Source organism: Eulemur rufifrons, chromosome 6, assembly GCF_041146395.1.
Source record: "Eulemur rufifrons isolate Redbay chromosome 6, OSU_ERuf_1, whole genome shotgun sequence".
NCBI lineage: Eukaryota > Metazoa > Chordata > Mammalia > Primates > Lemuridae > Eulemur > Eulemur rufifrons.
In genome coordinates this window covers 92,157,052-92,177,793 of record NC_090988.1, presented here as the reverse complement: position 1 = coordinate 92,177,793, position 20,742 = coordinate 92,157,052, and the positions used below count along the sequence as shown (strand labels likewise).

General features: G+C 37.6%; 1 protein-coding gene across 1 annotated transcript; it reads left to right on the top strand.

Moving 5' to 3' along the window:
• Positions 1-5,929: 5,929 nt before the first annotated feature.
• On the top strand, positions 5,930-6,871 carry LOC138384499 (olfactory receptor 5G9). The gene has a single exon (XM_069470006.1). The coding sequence runs from the start codon at positions 5,930-5,932 to the stop codon at positions 6,869-6,871; it is 942 nt and encodes a 313-aa protein (XP_069326107.1).
• Positions 6,872-20,742: the final 13,871 nt, after the last annotated feature.

Genomic DNA, 20,742 nt, shown 5'->3' with positions numbered 1-20,742 from the left:
GATAACGCTTCTTTATCATCAGAATCTGACACACTATCTGGCACAGAGTAGTTGTTCAATAAAAGTTTGTTAAATCCAACTGAGTACATCAGGCTGTTGTTTTCTTCAGGTGCCATTTTGAAAGGAACGCGATGAAGAATTAACTCTTAAAGTTGGTTAGTCCTTCTCCAGTTTCTCTGTTAATAAATCTTCCCTCAAAATGGCCTAATGTCCTGAATTTTTAAAAACCTGTTTTTAAATATTAGTTCTGTTTTACAACATGAGGGTCAAACTTTGTTCACATTATTCATAAAACATCTTTTTTTTTTTTATCCTTCTTTTCTGCAATTATTAAGTCATCTCCTGTTAACACGGTCTTGGTGAATATAGGATGTGTTCAAATAAAGAGGAAATAACAATCCTAGTAAAGGAACCTGTAATAGTGTCTTCTTAAGGTGTTGATAAACGTTTTTCGCTAGATGGCAGCATCAACTTATCAGTTAATATAATAAAATTATCCACTAAAATTTTCTTTAGTAACTGAAAGCGTTACTAAAATGATAGGCTTGGAAAAAGCATTCAAAGTCTAAGCATGAATTATGGAAGCCTGTGAAATCATATACAAATTTTGCATGTTCGTGTCTATGCGCATTTATTCCACAGGAAAGGACTGGAGCTTTCCTGAGATTTTCTAAAGTTCATGGCACATGAAAATTTAATATCACCAATCTGCTTTAACATTCATATCTTTTTTGATTATGAAATGAGAGTATAAAGGGAGAAAATGATTTTCCTATGACATGTAATGGAATTATGGTATACCTTTTCTAGAAACTTATAATTCAGAGTTTTAATTGGGTCAAACATTCCTTACATCACCATAACAATAATAAATAAAACACTATAACATTAGTTGCAAATATTTTTTCTAATCAGTCCTTTGGTACTTTTAAAATAAATGAAAGTGAGTAAAATTTGTTGGTTTTTTTTTTATTACTACTTCCATCTTTAAAAATTGATCATAGATTAGAATATTTGGCAAATATTTATTTTTGTGTTCCTATGGTTTTCACATATTTGTATTTTACTCTAAATTATTCAGAAATTTTAAAAATACATAAAAAATAATATCCTACCATGGGATAACATTTACATATTAATAATAGTGGTAATTGTAAAATTCTATGACATTGAGCTCTTGGAACACTCTTTAAGAAAGGGCAATGTTGTAAAACTCTTTAGTAACAGGTAATATTGTTAAGTCCTTTAAAGATCATTTTATTTTATTTTATTATTTTTTATTTTTTTTTATTTCAGGATATTATGGGGGTACAAACATTTTGGTTACATGTTGTGACTTTGCCACATCCAAACCATGATTTGAGGCATGCCCTTCCCCCACCTACAACGCTCACTGGGTCCATTAGTTGTGAGTTTAGCCACCCCCAACCCCCCTACCCCCAAAGAATATTACTACTGTGTGAGCACCTTAGTGTTGATCAGTCAACGCCAGTTTGATGGTGAGTACATGTGATGCCTATTCTTCCATTCATTTTATTTTAAGACAACTCTGTAAAGTAGGAATTATCCTTATTCAAGAGGTAAGGAAACCTAAGATTTATAAAAGTAGAGCGACTTTCCTAAAGCTATATGATAGCAAATGGCACACACAGATGTCAAATTAAATTCTGCTTGGTTCTCAAGCTCCCCTTATTTTCATCGAACTGCCTCCTTTACCATATATATTTTTATTAAGAAACATATAGCTAAATTATATCAGTTTTACTCAGTCATCTGTTTTTGTGCCAGTAGAGCCTTGCTCTAATATTTACTTATATATTCATAGAATGTTTATTATTTAGCATGTCTGGTCTTTTGTGCCCCACTTATTGTTTTTGCTATTTTTCATAATGTATTTCCTAGTGAAATGTTTTATATACATTTAGAATCTTTTTTTCAATGAAAATTTAATTTTGAAAAATATAATCCTTATACAAATCTGTTAATTTCTCAATATAAATTTTCTATAGACAGTCATCAACTGGAGTAACTTAATTGAATTAGTAATTTCTTTTCTTTGACAATTCCTTACCCAATATTACTGAAAAAATTGATAGAATTTTTTGGTCATTAATGCATTTCAGTTTATAAGAACATGAGGAAATTACCTGAATTACTTTGACAACCAGCCAAATTCTTCCCATTTTCTGGTCTTTTTTGCATTTTTCACCTCATGTCACCAAGTCTTGCAAAGAATGGACATTGATCAGAGTTGGTATTCAAAATATAACTGGGAGCCTGGGCACAGTGGCCCATACCTGTAATCCTAGCACTTTGAAAGGCAGGAGGCTTACTTGAAGCCAGGAGTTCGAGACCAGCTTGAACAACATAATGAAACACTGTCTGTACAAAAAGTAGAAACATTAGATGGGCACAGTGGTGTGTGGTGTGTGTCTATAGTCCCAGCTACTTGGGAGACCAAGGTAGGAGGATCACGTGAGCCTAGGAGTTTGAGGTTGCAGTGAGCTATGATGATGTCATTGCATTCTAGTCTGAGCAAAAGAGGGAGATCCTGTCTCAAAACAACTAAAACAAAAACACACACAAAAATATTACTGATAGGACAAAGATGTTGACCCATCAGAAAGAATGCTGGCTTAAACAAGGTCCTGGAGCCTCCTATTGTACCAGTTACCATCTCTTGGTAGCTGGATTATTGGACAATCTGGTGTTGGAGTAGAGGGATTGGGGGGAGTGTCCAGAGGTTGGTGGGCATATGAAGGGTTAAGAGAGGCAGCTCTTTTCCAAAGAGTATAGATGTATTTTGATATTTAACTGCTGGTTCATCCATACCAGTGCCACTCCGGACACTGTAAATATCTGTTGAACTAACTAAGCGAGGATCTCCTTCATTTATGGTCACAGTCTTGTAAGGGATACCATGGAGTTTTCTGGTTGAGCCTGGAACTAGAGCATGGAGCCACTATATCCAGCTAGAAACAAACATAAAATTATCAGGAAACAGATCTCATTGGATTTTTTTTTAGGATATGAAGCAAAACTTGCACTTTCCCTTAGCAGCATCATTCCCAAGACATGGTGCACTTTGGGGACAGAGTGTCTTCATCAGCACCAACAAGAAAAAATGATGCAACTAATGTAGAGAACTTTTATCTAATTGACAAAGGCTCCAATTATGTTTTCCAGTGACGTCTTCCACATATCTTTTGGATGAAGATAAAGAATAAAATCAAAGGACTATGGTCAATTCTGACCTATTCTTTGTGTGAGGGTAGCCATGTGAGGGGCAGGGATGAAATCTGAGAAACTTGGCTAATTTTGACTTTATTTCTTTCTGTCCTCTTTAAAGAAGAAGGAGCCTATTAGAATGTAAGTTGAGAACTTTTAAATCATTTTCTGATCTTCATTCTACCTACTTTTTAACAATGTATGTGTTCAAGAGCACATACATTAAGTGGAATTAAAATAGATTCTATATTGTGTTCATGCCAGGATCGGGATGATCCTCATCATGGTTCGATGAGTCAGCAAGATCTAAAAAGAGATGATTTATGTAGAGATAAGTCAAGGTTCTGCAACTGGATCAAACTATATTCACATAATTATAAAATTGGACAGAGATGCTTCAGCAACATAAGAGTGGGAAAAGATAGCACTGAATGCAGCTCATATCCCTACCTAAACCACCTGAGTGATTTCCTCACTGAGGGGAGTCTGTCATAGTTTAGTTGCTGATGTCCTAGTGCTCTGAGCCTGAGAACCGACTGTGTCTCCTACTCTGTGTGGTCTGATCTGTGTGGACCATAGTATTCTATTCTATCACTGACTGAATGGAACAGAGACATTGAGAAACCAGAATGTGTCTAGAGGGATAGGAGGCTTGGGCAGTTGTGGAAACGAGACTGATAAGGAAGGGTTGGAGAGCTTTGGACAATTGTCAAATGGAAGACTGAACTATGGTGTGACCCTGGAATAGTTATGAGACTCTTGAAGAGGTTTAAGCAGGAGGTGAGTGTGATGGGTAACATTTAGGCTGGTCACCTCAATTTGTCTTTTTAATTTCTCTGAAATAAAAGATGTAACGTAAAGTGTATATTATTGTCCTCAGAGGAGGCCTTGTTAAAATGAAATAATAAATCTCACGTTAGAAAAATGAAGAAAAGGTGCCTAGCCTAAGTATGATGTTGGACTCCAATATTCTTGGGCTAATAAAAATTTTTGAAAGTAAAGTATGAACAGTTTTCTGAATACTTACACATTGATACTCACATTTTAAGTTGATGACAATTGTCAAAGATCAAAAAGCATGAGTTTTAGCCACATTTCATGAACTAGGCTGCTAAGGGTCAGAGAGATCAACTGTAAGGTCACTCTTACAGTGGGTGACAGAATGATAAATTGAGGATGTAGGATGTGAGCTTATGCCGGGAATTCACCAGCCGACAGGGTTGAAAACAGGGCGTCCCGCAGGAATAAGAAAAGAGACAGTGGAAGAGAAAGAATGGGATCAGGGAACTCAAGGCTTTCCAGACCAAGAGTCCCAAGAGTAATTCCTCACTTGTGTTTATTCATCTCAAGAACAAAAAGATCATTGTAAATCATACAAACAAACATGTCCTAAAGACATCCTACAGGTAAACAATGTCCTATAAGATTTCCATAAAGATTACATATCAAAAAGATATCCCACAGGCAAACTTTAAAGGTTGTTTATAAAGATTAAGATATTCAGGTGCACAGTAGTTTCAGCAAAACTATTTCTAGCCTAATGCTAAAAAAGAACATAAATTTAGGATTGCGGCCAGGCTAGTTTTCCAGCAGGTTGGGCGTTCCTGATAGCAGTCCTGGAGCAGTTTTCTGCCCCAGGAGAGAAAATGTTTTCTGTCTCTCCTGCCCTTGGAATGTCCTTACCATTTGGAAAACAGCCACACACCTATGCATAGTGTCACATACGCAGAGGTTCTCATGCCAGCAGTATCCCTGGGTCACCCTAACATTTCTAAACTACCTCAACAAGCTCATTTCCAGATTTCTTCCTTTTCTTTTAGATCTCTTTGAGATCAAAGGAACCGTGAAGTCTGGGAATCATTCTAGCAGTGTTAAAAAGGAAGGAATATACCTGTTCCCATTTGACAGACACGTTCAAAGCCCATCCCTGCCAGTCACTAGCTTTCTGAATGTGGGTTGAGCTTCAATGTTCCTCCAAGCCTATATAAAATGGAATAATACTATTTAGTGTGCAGACCTTTTAGAGAGATTAGCTAATATGATAATATGAGTAATAATTATTGAGCACTTATCTAGGTGTTCAATAAGACTCTACTAGATGGTTTGCAAGCAGTATCTCCTTTAATCCTCACAATACTGGGTAAGTGTTATTAATATTATTATTTCCATTTCACAAATGAAGATAAATAACTTTCCCAGGGTTAGAGGTTGTGGTCCAGTCCAGAGTATTTGGAAAACGTGCATTTAGCCTTAGGTTGTAATCATAAAGCATACAGCATATGGCCAAGAAATGAGTGGTTGCTCATTTCTCCTCCAAATTGCCTCATTCTCACTCTCCTATATCAGCTGGTGGACTCAGGTAAGGTTCACTGAAGTGGGAATTACCAGGCATCTATTCTGAAACCAATGCTCCTGTGAGACCTTGAACAGTCTGTCTGCTCCTGTTTTGAAGACTTCCATTTTCTCATCTACGTATCGATGTATTTCCAGCGTGTCTTAAAATGTCATAGCTTCAGGTCTGATATTTTGCACTGATGTATGCCTTCCTTTTATTTCCTTGGCTGCACGGTGTAAATAACCCATATCATGCTTAATGATTATCCAATTACTGGTATATTTTTGCCGTGTCTCATTTTTGAAGATCTGTCTACCAAATCTGCCGTGAATCCTTTGCTCTCCTGGTAGGAACAAGAACCAGTCAATGGCTGATGAAAATTACACAAGGGTCACCGAGTTCATTTTCACAGGCTTGAATTACAACCCCCAGTTGCAGGTCTTTCTCTTCCTGCTTTTTCTGAGTTTCTACATCATCAATCTAACTGGAAACTTGGGCATGATTGTTCTCATCCGAATCGATTCCCGCCTTCACACACCCATGTACTTTTTCCTCAGCCACCTGTCCTTTGTGGACATCTGCTTCTCCTCAGTCGTGAGCCCCAAGATGCTCACTGACTTCTTTGTGAAGAGGAAAGCCATCTCCTTCCTGGGCTGTGCTTTGCAGCAGTGGTTCTTTGGGTTCTTTGTGGCAGCAGAGTGTTTTCTCTTGGCGTCCATGGCCTATGACCGCTATGTGGCCATCTGCAACCCGCTGTTGTACTCAGTTGCCATGTCCCAGAGACTCTGTATCCAGCTGGTGGTGGGTCCCTACGTCATTGGATTCATGAACACCATGACTCATACAACAAATGCATTTCGTCTCCCTTTTTGTGGCCCTAATGTCATCAATCATTTCTTCTGTGACATGTCTCCCCTCCTCTCCCTTGTATGTGCTGATACGAGGCTCAATAAGTTGGTAGTTTTCATCGTGGCTGGAGCTGTGGGAGTCTTCAGCGGTCTGACTATCCTGGTCTCCTACATCTACATTCTCACTGCCATCCTAAGGATCCGCTCTGCTGATGGGAGGCGCAAAGCCTTTTCCACCTGCTCTTCTCACCTGACAGCCGTCTCCATCCTGTATGGTACTCTCTTCTTTATCTATGTACGGCCTAGTGCGAGTTTCTCTCTGGATCTCAATAAAGTGGTGTCTGTGTTTTACACAGCAGTGATTCCTATGTTGAATCCACTTATCTACAGCTTGAGAAACAAGGAGGTCAAAGATGCCATCTACAGGACTGTTGCTAGAAGGAAGTTTTGCAGAGCCTAGATTATCTAGAAAGGAAGTTGGGGAGAAAAAATATTAAAAGTGCAGACTCATTGTGTGGCTTCCTAAGATTGCAGGACACTTGCAAATATTTGGGGGCTATTTAGCATCACTTTATCCATTCATTCATCAAATTATTGCTTAATTTAGTCTATCAATGTGGATTCATTGAACCCTGTATGTGATCTTTTCTCTGTAACATGCCAATATTACAGTTCAAACCCACAGACCATTTAATTTCACTTCCCTGGAACACCTCCCAGTCCAAGTATTTTTATAAAAAGCTTTACATTATTATTTTATTTCAGTTATTATTTTTTATTATTCTACTAATATATTTTCTTTTCCTGCTGACTCTTTGGCATTAGGATGTTAAAATTCAGTGTTGTATGTTTTGCACTCACATCTAGCTCCTGTCACCAGGAATCTGAAAAATAATGTGGGATCTTATGGTTAACCTCATGAATGGAATGAAACTCTTGGCTGTACACACCAGTTTTTTTTTTTGGGGGGGGTTGCCTTGACACAAAATATTACATGTATCATAGGGACTGAACACAGATCTGTGCTGAATTCCATGACAGATGAGCTGATTCACTGGCCCACTGATGCAATAAAGACACTTGTGTTCATCTCCAATACGTTTTATACCTGAAAGAGCTTCTGATAGAATGGGTTAAGCCTGAATTTTCTCAGGATTCAATTTTCTGATAGATGTTTAGAGGATTATTTGAACTTTAAGAGGTTGGAGCTTGGTTGTGCATATGACAGTGCCTTCTAAAACCTGGTAACAGCCCATCCAAGGATGTGTGAAGAAATGGAAAAGTTGAATGGAGGCTTTTGGTGTAGATCTGCTGGCTCGTGGTAAGGTCAATAGATTTCTAGCATTGCAAAGAAGCATATCCATGCAGCTCAATCTGATGGGTCTGAGTCCTGGGCATGGTGAGTACTGGGCATCCTTTGGGTCCGTAGCTGAGTGATGTGCCACCACTGCATGTGGAGAGTAGGCGCCCCTGCCAGGATCTCCCTGTTCTCTTGGAGACCTAGGAAGGTTACCCAATTCTATCTTGTCTCCTTCAATGTGGCTTTACCTCTTGGCTTTGGAATGAAGGGACAAAAAGGAGAGAGCTTCACTGAGGAGATGGATCAGCTTCCTAGATGATATTATATTGTCATGGCCAAATTGTTAAAGAAACGTCCTAAGATAATCTTAAGAAATTCTTAGTTCAACCTATTTGCCCAGATTCAATTTAGCAAGGATGATTACAAAGCTTTCTCTGAAAGCCACAGTGTACTGGTTAGGTAAATAGAACTTCTCCACTTTTGAGTACTTTTCTACAAACAATGTATTGTGAGCTATTTTTATTGATTATTCTATAATGCATAATTTCTGAAAACAATTGTTCAATGAGTAACCACACAATCATAACATGCTTTAGCTGTAAGAGCCTTAGAAATCAATTTATTCTCACCAGATTACTGGCTAGTTACTGAGGTTTTGGGAAAACTCTCTTTTATTACTTTATGGTTTATGAAAGCCCAAAATATGGTTTGCCATCAAATGTATTTATAGTAGATCCATTTGGACTCTAGGAACCTTGTTCGAGAGTGAGTTTCCTGAGTGGGATAAGATTTCTCCCCCAGATATTAGAATATTTGTTGAAGATATAGAGAAGAAATAAGATATAACAAAAGTAAATATAGAACTTAGGATTTAGGATTGGAAGACAGTCATACATTCACTTATTTAACAAATAATTACTGACCTTCTGTATGGCAGGCCCTGATCCTGGTGCTTCATACAACAGTGAAAAAAATGAACATTATTCCTGTAACTATGGAGTGTACAAGATGGTGGATCCAAGATATACATAAGTGGTCACACTTTCGATGTAATCAGTCAAGTCCATGATGAGATAAATGGAAGTAATGACAATATCTACTTTATCATAGGGCTACTATGAAGGTTAAACTAGATAATGGATGTGGAATCATTGCATAAACTATAAACATATTTTGCTGCTTCCTGCTAAACACTATTCAGTAAAAACAGCAAAATTTTGAAACTACACTGCTATGCTAAGTATGCCAGATTTTCCAATATTGGTTACTCTGCAGTATCTTAAAATGCAATAATGGGAGGGGAAGTAGAGGCAACACAGGACAGGAATAAGCTCAGGTCCTGGAGACAGTTGCCTGTAATTTAATCCTAATTCTACCACACGAGTTCTGTGGTTTTAGGGTTGTCTTTTAATTCTATCTATAAACTTGGGTTAATAACACCTAATGCACTGAGAATTTGTTTCTTGAAGGAGCTGAAGTACACCAGATGAAAGTTTATTATATTTTTTATCCCTGCCTCTTCAAAATGCCATGATCTCGAACCTCCCTGCCACTCATTAACATTGCAGACTGCTCTGATAGTTTTTCCTTTCACTCAGAAGTAAGAAACAAATGATTTCCTTTTCTAAGCATTAAAAAAAGTTCAGTCCACTGTAATGTCAAACTACACACCCTCATCCCAATTAAAACAACCTCACACCCCGTCTCAGGCTCTGAGCCTGTAATGGATAGAGAAAGCAGGCAAATCGGGTTCTCTGTTTATTGCTGCATCTGCTTTCTGACTCTACCGCTGCTGCGCAGCTATTCCAGATCAAATGCCAAGACTGACAGAAGAGGAGAAAGAGGAGAAAAAGTAGACTGGAGTAGTTGGAACCTGGTGTCAGCATATTTTAATCACTAATGCACAGTTGCTGGGTATTTCTCTGGGAGGATGCTTTTGTGGGTCTCTTAGAGCCAGAGTCCTCCTGCTCCCACAGTCCTTGACCTGTGAATTCAATCCTTTAGTTCCTTGTGAGGACAATGCCTGCTCTGGCTGGACGTGGACGTTCCTCCAGCAGCTCCTTGGCTTCTGGCCTTGACTCCTGTGCCATGATCATCTCACAATGCCCCACCCCCACCCCATCCTCTGTCCAGGATGTTGCCTTGACAGAATTCATTTTTAAGGTAATCCAGACCTTCCACCTTCCTCGAGGCCTATATCTGGCTTACTGGGAACACAGATGCCTCCTGGTCCCTTCATACCCTGGAAGAGTGGGCCCTTCCCAGAACTGTGGTTATTTTGAAGGCTCTTTCTTGGGTAAAGGGAATAGAGTAGCACATTGGCAATCTTTGCAAGGAAATCCTCCCCAAATGCTCTTCACCTGCTCTTCTCAAATTCCTCTCCTCTAGGCTTAGCTCAGAGAATGATCCAATCTGCTAATGGTGGAGGAATCAGTATGGGATATTCCCACACCCTTAGCAAGCAGATGTTCGTATACTTGCTTTAGAATTCAGCCAGTTTGGGCACCTAACAGTTTGTCCTTGATTCAAGGACCTCGGCTGAAATTCTGAGACAACATTTAGCAATCTGTTATAATTAAAATCAGATAATAAATGTTAGGTACCTACTTTTGGGCTTAGTTATAATAAATGCTCAATGTATAGATGCTATTTTTATCATTGCAACATTGACAAAGGTGCTTTTTGACATGTGACAATCCCTAAACGTTGCTGCATATAAGATAATTGATTTCTGTGTTATCACCAGATCCCTCACTGCCCAAACTTTACAATATCCTACAACTTTTTAGTTTACTGTGAGATTTCCCATAACTCAGCAAATGTACATAAACAGAGTTCTGCTTTATATTCCTACAGTAAATAAGTCAAAAAATAAAGATTTTTTTTTTTTTTTTTGTATAAACAAGGAAACAGAAATAACTGCTTAATTTACTCAAAAAATCTTCATTGGAATTTAAGTAATATTTGTATCCTACCCATTATAATAAATGCTTTTAGTTTGTAGGGAAAAAATGGGGTTCAGGGAGACATGAAAACTCCTTCCCAAATTGTATCTTGGATCAGGATATGAGAATAGGAATACTGAATCCCTGATGAATTATCTGTGATTTTACCTTTAAATCTGTTCTTGTATGTAAAGTAAAGGTAATATTTATCCTAGACTGTCATTTATGGGAAGTTTTTTCTTTCTTCTTTTTTTTTTTTTTTGGTGTTATGGGGAAGTGTTTCAGATGTACTATAATGAAATCACAATTGGGATGAGACTCTCTGTAAAATTTAAAAAAGTAACACAAGTTGTTAAGCATTTTGCTTGTCCTCTGGGATACAATAAGCACTGAATACATGGATTTATATATGGCTATCATCATTGCCTCTTGTTAAACTTACCCATTGCCGTCCTAGACCTTACATTTGTATATTTATTTTTTCTTTCTCTTTTTTGTCATGTTTGTCCTGAATGGCTTCTTGGGACATAGTCACACAATCCAAATGGACATTAATGGAATGCAGCCAGCCACCTGAGATGACTGTGTTTTACTTAACTGTTACGGGGGTTGTATCTATTATTAATAATACTGAAAACTGTAACCACAGAACCAGTTCAGTCCAGTTCAACTTTGTTAGTAACAACGTGAAGCAGAATGAATGAGTTGTTCCCTACAGAATGTCCACCTAATTCTCCACTGTTCTTTTCAAGAATAGTAACTCTCCTCTTATTTATTTTCAACTGAGGCTAGGATTTGAGAATAAGCCTGTTTCACCTATTTAGAAGTCGTTACCAGCCGGCAACAGCACTGATTTAACACTGTCTTATCAGTGGATAGACTCCAAATATTTAATTTATGCTATTCTGGTGTGAAAAATGCACCTTGCCACTCCTCTTCCTCCATTTTGACTTACTAAGACCGAGGCCCTTTTCTGTGGATTTGCCCTGGTGAGGTGATTCTGAAGGTTCTTCGGAGGTTCTGGGCCTGGGCACTCGGGGGGTGGGGGTCGGGGGAAGGACTCTGCAGAAGGGAGGGGAAGAGCAGAAAGAGGGGCAGCAGGGAGGAGGGCTGGGAAACTAAATTTATAATTTTTACATAACTTCGCTTTTGTAAAATTGGGACCCAACTTATCTCCTGGCAGATACATAATTAATTATATGGGGGCCTGGGGAGCATAAGAACTATTGATAGCATTTATTCTTGTCCAGATAAATTCAAGAAAACAATGAATCCTATTTGAGAAGATCATTGGCTGTGAAGTCAAAGGAGCAGACTTTGAGACTTAGCTTTGTCACTATCCTTCTTTGTAATCCTCAGCAGCCACCTTGCTTCTCAAGGAGGGCCACATTTTCCTTATTTATAAAATGGAGAAATAACTATTGGTGAGCAATGAAATAACAGTTATTTATTAAATTTAAAATAGCCTACGACTTTTCTATTTATTATTGCTATTAATAAAAATAACCAGAAAGATATAGCAGGGCTAATGTATAAATGACTAAAATTTATGGTGATATAATGGTCACAGGAAGTGAACGCAAGGTTTGATGGAGACTTAGAGGAAGGAAGGAAGGAAGGAAGGAAGGAAGGAAGGAAGAAGGTAGGTAGGTTGGTTCACGCTGAGTTAGGCTGGTCCATGGTTTCACAGAAGAGGCTGTCCTTGAGACTGGTGGTGGAAGTAGGATCTGGACCTGTAGCAATAGTGAGAAAGATACCAGATGGAGAGAACAGCACGAGCAAGGGCATGACGATGTGACAAGACTCTGATGTAGCTGGGATGTAGGAACTGAGCATTAAAGGATGGGGATATGGATGGAAAAGTAAATGGAGTCATTTTATGGCCTAAGTAGGAGCTAGGGCTTTATTTTTTCTGGAGGAAGGGGCCACGTATAGACATTTTTAATGTGTAGGGCTGCCCAGTTGGAGAGCTGGCTTTGTGTAGGATGATCAGGAATGAAGAATTACTAGAGGTGAAGGGGACCTGGGAGGAACTAATGAAATAGTCTGGGAGATAATGACAGTGATGGCTAAACAAAATAACAATGGACATTTATCGAACTCTTACTATGTTCCAGGCACATTAAATACATTATCTCATTTAGTTCCCTGACTGTAGGAACTATTATTTATTTTACCTTCTTTTACATTAGAGGGAACTGAAACTCAAGAGTCTTAAATAATTTCTTCTAGATCAAGAGCTGGTGTTCCAGCCTAGAAATGGAAGACCCACACTCTCCAACATAACGAGGCTTTGAACTACAGCCTTTCCTACAGCTTCCAATTTTTATGAGTAAATTTCATCTCCTGGGTTTACTGGGTTTTGCTGAATTGGAAATACATTCTTGTTTTGTTTTGTTTTGTACGGCAAGGGACCAAGCCCTCAGAGGTCAGATAGCAACTAATGAGCCAGTAATGCTGGAGAGTGGCCTTCCTGCCTGTGTCAATTTACAAATGCATTGCCCATTCCCAGGCCTGTCCTTCCTTGCTGGCTGGCTTGCCAGGGCCCAGGAGATTCCTTTCGAAGCTGGATGCAATTATCACCCAGGAACTTTTCCTATTTAAAATTGCCTTGATTAATTAGTTTCTCTGAAACTTGTTTAGGAATGAGGCAAAGAATTCCTTCAAGTTTGGTAATTGCGCATCTCCGGGCACCCAATCATTCTTAATGATGCCCAGGGCACCTTGTTAGAGAGGGGAACTGTGACAACTGCTGGCCTTGGAGCCTCAGTCCCACACCGGCAAGAATAGTTTGTCTGCATTTTGCTGCAATAGTTTCTCTGGTGTTAACTACTATTTGCTCAGGCTCTAAACTCACATGTACTTCTTTCGAGTCACAGAAATGTTAGAATTGATAATTGACAATCTGGGCTGAGCCCTTTCTTTGTGAGGTGAGGGAATGAACAAGAGGGCAGGGAATTGATCTGCTCAAGGTTACAGGGTTAGTTAGAAACACAACCTGGTCCAAAACATGTTCCTCCTGATATTTTGGGCAGTTACTCCCTCTAGGGTACCTCGATACTTACCCATAAAGAAAGGAAGGGAAAAAAAAAAGGAAAGAAAAAAGGGAGAAAGAAATAAAGAAATAAATGGAGAAAGTAATAAAGAAATAAAGGAAGAAAGGAAAGAAGGAAGGAAGAGAGAAAGAGAGGGAGGAAGGAAGAAATGATGGAAGGAAGGACAGAAGGGAGGAAGGCAGAGCTCAAATAGTTATCACACTGGAAAGGGAATATTGAGCATTTATTATTAACTCATGACTCTTCCCTAAGGATCTACCATTTTAAAAGATGAAAAATAAGACAATTACGTTCTTGTGGGATTTTGGAAATCTATGATAGGGACACATGGAGATTTTTTTTGAAAAATAAGTCAATGCTTCCCGGTATTTTCTGATGAAGCCAGCAAGGGAAGAAAATAGCATTAACCACTCAGAGAAATAGTGATGCTTGCTCTCCTTTTTCTCCATTTTGTTCTGTTTGCTATCCAACTTAAAAAAAAAAAAATCCTAGATCTCTCTGAGAGACATTAGATATAAACTCAATGGCTATTAGCTATGCAAATATATTTTATGTATTTATATGTAATTATGTCTTTTTTATATTTATAAACTTTGTGTCTGTGTACAGTGTATATACACACACATATATAAGAGCAAATATATCACAGAGCAAACATAATACTTTGGGGGAAAGTTCTGAAATGATAAAATGAATTTAAATAATTAGATATTATGCTGCTAAGGTTTAAGATAAAAATGTGGAATTCTTTTTCCCTTTAAAAAATCATGAAAAATACTAGAAATTTGTTTTCTCTATTTGGAAATGCTTATACAATTTGTTGTTTGGTGTTATGCTCCAATATTGAAAAATAATATTTTTTCATGGTAAATATTCCAATAAGGTGTGGAAATGAATACACAATAAGCACTGAGCAATTGTCACAACCCAGAATACCATCTTTCCTCTCTAATAGTGATCATCTTTAATAGTTCCTTGTATTTCCATCCACAGAATTTTTATCTGTTTGCAATAGTATACATGAATTAATTTTTAATATGCATACTAAGGAAAATGGGAAGACGTTTGTGCACATGGTTCTGCACTTTTTTAAATTTAAAAAATACCTAAAGATGATCACGTATCTGCATGTTAATTAATTAATTACCTAACTCAACCAATATGTGTCAAATGCTACTTTACTAGGTGCTATTCAGGGACTATGCTAGGTCAGGGATATACACACTGGTGAACAAAAACAGATACAAACTTAGCCTTCTTGGGGCTTATGATTTAGAGAAGAGATAGGGAAACTGACAGTCACAAACACATGTAAATAATACAACATAATAAGCTCTTTGAAGTAGAGATTCCTGGTCACGTATACTTTAAAGGATGTAAAGTCTATAAAAGTATTTAGAGCAGCAGAGCCTGGCTAACAGAAGGTGCTGTTCCTTGTCCAGAACATGTATGGATGGACTCCTCATGGAGTCCTGCATTCACTCACCACACGACGGCAAGTATTCTCCAAGAAAGTGGCTTCTCCTGCTAAGCTGAAATTGGAATGTACTCTTTGGCCATCCCCACATGAATACATAATTATATAATTAGACAAATGTTTATATATTATTTGTAATTAAAATAATACTGATTTTATTAAATATGTTTATAAATACTGGGAAACCAATACCCTCTTGAACAGATCAGCACCCAAATAAGACTTCCCAGGCACATTCTCAGAAGAATCTTGGACTCTTTGAAGCCTGTCCACGTTCTCCCTAGTGATCAACGCACCCAAATCAAGAACTCCTGCTTGCGTAGAGGTAGAGAAAACCATTCAGGCTAGAAAAGGAGATAGAAGCTCAGTGCTGGAGCATCTCAGAGCTACAAAATGCACGGTGAGGAGTTCTGATCATGCTCGTTCTGCCATTAACTCTCGTTTTTGTGGGCAAGCCACGTCAGCTCTCATGGTCACGATACGCAATGTGTTACTCTCAAATTGTGACAACTTGAACCCTAAGCTGCACAAGGACGAGGACTGTTTCTACTTTGTTCTCTGCTGACCTCCAGGGATTAGCACATAATTAGATAAATTGTCCATAGTAGGTGTTCAGTAAATATTTGGTCTGTGGGCCAAATGGAACCTATTTGATTTTATTTCTCACTTGGTCTAAAATAAGCATCATGAAAATAAAACGGTAAAGTTGGCCAAAAATAATTTCTATTTGATCACTAATGAATGAACACTGAGAAAGTTCTGCTGCAACTACCATCAGCCTGGAGCTGAGGAAGTACCTGTTGGCGAAAGGCTTAATCAGGGCACAGGCATCTAGATATCTAGAAATGTGGCCTTTGGACACAGGTACATAGTTCATGGTACACTGTAGGGTAAACAGACAAAAGATATAGACTTCCAGAAAAGGATAGAAGGGATTTTTTTTCAGTTGTCGTATTCCCTCTCGAGCTTTCTGCCCACCTGGGCTGGTGTCTTTGAGGTGGTGTTATAAGGCTCATTCAACCAATGTTGGACAAACTGCAAACTGGAATCAACTGCCACTACTTGAACAACATTGTCTGGGTAAAAAATCACTTCTAGGGTGATGTTGATAGGAACATAAAGGGAAAATAGCGAGGAGAAAGCCCTTTATCCCTTTCCCACCCTCTAGCCACTTTCTTGTATCTCTTGGAACCCAACAGGAGGCTGGTAGGCAGAGGAGGAATGTGGCTTGCAGAGACCTCACCAGCTCATCCTGAAGGAGACTATGAGTGTGTTTGAAGCTAAGGGGCAATAGCTTGATAACTGGCACACCCTCCAATCAACTGGTGAAAGTTTACTAAGTTTTAAGGACAAATTAATGTCTCTTCATTCACTGTACACATTCTGTTGGACACATATACAATTTCCTTATTGCCCTTAATACTATCTAACAATCACTCCTTTTCTCTATCACTGTAGCTTATACATAAATATATATCTATTAAACATTTTCTTGTGCTTATTTGATTACAAATACTTGTTTTTCCCACTGAACTATTCTTTCCCTGCAGGCAGGGCCCGTACCTTAGTTCTCATTAGTTCCCAGTGACTGACACAGTACCTGTGTGTACCTGGTAGATATGCAGTTCAGTGTAGAACTTCAGAGAACATGTTTTGGAGTTAGGAAAACCTGGGTTTGAATCATCTATCTCTGCAAGTCACTAGCTGTGTGACCTAGCACAATCTGTGCCATATCATTTTTATCCCTCAGTTATCACAACTGTCAATTCCTGGGGCCTATTAGTAGTCATACACCTTATCTCTCTTTAGGACTCCTCTTAGCCACACCTCTACAAGATTCCATTTTTCTCCTTGAAGTCAATAAATCTGATTTTGTGTCAGTATCTCTTACTGGCATCTTCGTTCTATTAAGCACAGTCATACAGATTTTAGTGATCTCACAAATGCATTGCCTTACACTTGGTGAAAAGAATGTCTTTCAAGTGGCATGTTTGGAGCAGCAGTTCAGAGTGTGGTCTAGAGAAATTTGGGCTTTTCAAGACTTCTTCAAGTCTTCAAACCTATTTTCATAATAGTATACAAGATATTACTGACATTGGGTTTACATTTTCCATTGTAATTAAGCTTTAAGAAAATACTACTTGGTGAGTTTTTGTGTATCAATAGAGTATCAAAATTATCTGAAAAGGTCATTCATGAATAAACATTCTCTCCATTTCTAACTGCTTATCTGTTTGAGGATAAAATTTTTTCCTTTATTTCAACCAAACAACCAATCTCAATAGACTAAATGTAAAAGCACATGTGAGAATTTCAACTGTCTTATATTAAACATACATAGCAATATCACTCTGATTACTATTTTTGGTATGGAAATGTAGTGATCTAAATTATTCACCTATTATGTTAACATGTAATGGGTTTATTATTCATATTTACATGATTAATAAATAAACATTATAAAAATTTCTTAGTTTTTATTTCTGATATGGCAAATACCAATTAACATAACCCATATAAACAAAAATCTCTCTGGGATCCTCAAGGATTTTTGAGTATGAAAGAATTCTGAGGTCAAAAGATTTGAGAATCACAGGTTTAGTTGAGCAACTTGTACATAATTGATTTGCTCCAACATTTGTATGTCCCTCAGCTTTTGAACCTTTTTCTGCACTCTATGTAGGGGATAGTTGCATCTCAACTATATTAATTAGAGTTCTTTGCTGGGATTATTCATGGTTTCTTCACCTTAGTTCTACACCTTTAGTTTCCATTACTGGTATTCTCTCCAGACCCTGCTGTGACAATTAGCAAAATCCTACACCTCCTCAGATGCCTCCTCATTCTTGCCAGAACAGTCCTTGTACTCCCCATCTGGGTTATACTTGGATCTAACTCTCCCTTGGACCTGGAAGCAAACACAACCTGTTGAGAAGGAGGGATTGAGGAAACATTGGCATCTCTTGCAAGGCTGCCTTAGACAAAGTAATTCAAAGTTTTTATTTTGGTTTTTCTTTAGAGAGAGGAAAGGAGCTATTTTCACAGACAATAAAAAACCAGAGGTATCTGAATGTTAAAAATTTTCTTTACCAACTCCCATATATATGTATTACTTCCTACGTAACTCTCAGATCGCTTCATTTCTCATCAAATCCATTGCTATCAACCCAGTCTAAACACTATCTGTTCTAACTTGGGCTTCTGTAATAGTCACCTCAAATGCTTGCTCTGCCTTTACATTTCTATTTTTCACATCTTAAAGGGAGTATTATTTTTAATTTTAGTTGACCATACCACACAGCTGAGTTAATCTGTCAATGGCTCCCAATTGCACTTAGAATATACTCTAAAGTCATGAATATGGACTACCCAGTCCCTGTGCAGTCTGGCCTTGCCAACCTCTTGGTCCAATTTGGTGCTTCCCTATTTATTTCTCCAAGGTCCTGTCACTGTGAACTTCCTTCACTTCCTCCAGTATACACTACTCTCAGCAGCCTGGAATCCCCACTTCCAAGACCCGCTTTCACTAGTAAATGACTTTTATTATCCTTCAGTTCTCAGGTTGAATATTACCTCTTCAGATAAATCACTAAGATCCCATGTCATCTGATACAATCTTATGCAACCTTATTAATCTCCTCAACATTAGTCATAACGTATAACTATAAATTTATGTAATTATTTGATTATCCCATTATAAGGCTATAAGCTTTATAATGATAGGTGCTAAATATGCATATGCATATATATGTTCATGTGTATATACATATATATATATATAGTTTATTTTAATTTTCAATTATTTTTTCTTTGTCTGTTTTTTAATTTTCAATTGGCATGCATTCAAAAACTTATATATATATATATGACCTCATTTAATATTCACAATAACCTTATGAAGAAGACAAGTTATTTCTATTTTATAAATAAGAAAACTTGGCTTTGGTGAGCTTAAACACACTGTTCTTGGTCACACAACTGGTGAAGGGTAGAACTAGGATTCACACTGATGCTATCGCTATCCTTAGTTTGCCTCTTAATCATCAGTAAACTCACCTAAGACATTACCTTTCCTCACAGCTGTATTTCTTGCAGTATCTAGTTTGCTATTAGGTGTAGAGGACTTGCTCCGTAAACATGAATCAATATACTTATGGTCTGATGCAGTGATAAAGTTTGCTCTAACCATGTGACTCTGGGCCAATCAATAAATTCTGACTCTCCATGTGATTATTTATATAATGGGCCATTTTAAAAAGTAATTGTAAATGTATTTCAGGAATAAAATTGTATGGTATTTTCATTATCAGTGTTATTATCATTCTGGACTGCAGTGATTCTTGAACATCTCCTGTTTGCAGGTTATCCCGTACGTTAATCATCACTTCCTATTTCTTCTTACCTTCTATTCATAAATGAAACTCACATATCAAAAAGTTTTTTCTTAGGTTAATTGGATGTATTTTATTAATGATGAATGATCTCTCCTCACCTCCCTCCAGAAAGATAACTGAGCATATATAATTGGTCACTTGACACAAGAATAGCACACCAAGATTATCTTTTTTTTCCATCAGCAAATCCCAAGGGGATGCCCATGATTATATGGTCTCTCGGTATTGTTATTATTGGAAAGAGGATTCCTATGGAATGAGTAGAAGGCACTTTTTATTCTAAGGTAATATGGAAAATTCTGGGTTTCAGGTGAAATTCAAATGAAGTGATCATTTATGTTCATGAAAATAAGTATTTTATTTAATTAACCAAAGGAAAAAAAGGTAAATAAATCACAACATGGACATAATGTAATCAAACCATAACATAATTCTAATTTATGAAATTGAATAGGGTTTTCTTTCTTGTCGTTACATTTGAGAAAGAAAACTGAAGTGTCCCCAAATGTGATCTATTCAGGTTTTATTTTCTTCTTCAGTGAAACATGCAGCTAAATGTGTTTCTGACATGTTTTTTTTTTTTTTTCATTCTTGTAAATGCTCTGTCTCTATAACCCACTGTTTTCTCCCCTGTTATCTTGTAAATAAGTTTTTAGTTCTTAGCATAGGTCAATGTGTAGAAAAATTACAAGGGGTCAATATTTTCATAACTTTAAAGTGTTTCTTTTTCTATATAGGCAGCACATAAGGTAAAAGCTCCTTAAGAGGAGTGAAAAAATACATATCTTTGGGATCATACTATACATTTGTAACTAGTATATAACTCAAGAAATATCTGATAAAGGACCAAACTGAATGGTGCAGACAGCAGGTGCATTAAGCCTGGAGAGGACTGAGAGATCACGAAGAGATCAGCTCCCTTTGGTGTGACCATTCCCAGAGGGACCCACTTCTCAAAAATTCCTCATGGTCAAAGGGGCTGTTTGATAGATAGGGAGGAGAGATGATTGTGGGGAGAAGTTTTCTGAGCACCTGAGTTCAACAATGTATGAAGCCAGCTTTAAGAAGGAATGGCAAGTAAATGTAACTTAAGAAAACTCTTTCTCCTCTCTCTCTCTCTCTCTCTCTATATATGTATATGTATATATATGAATATGAT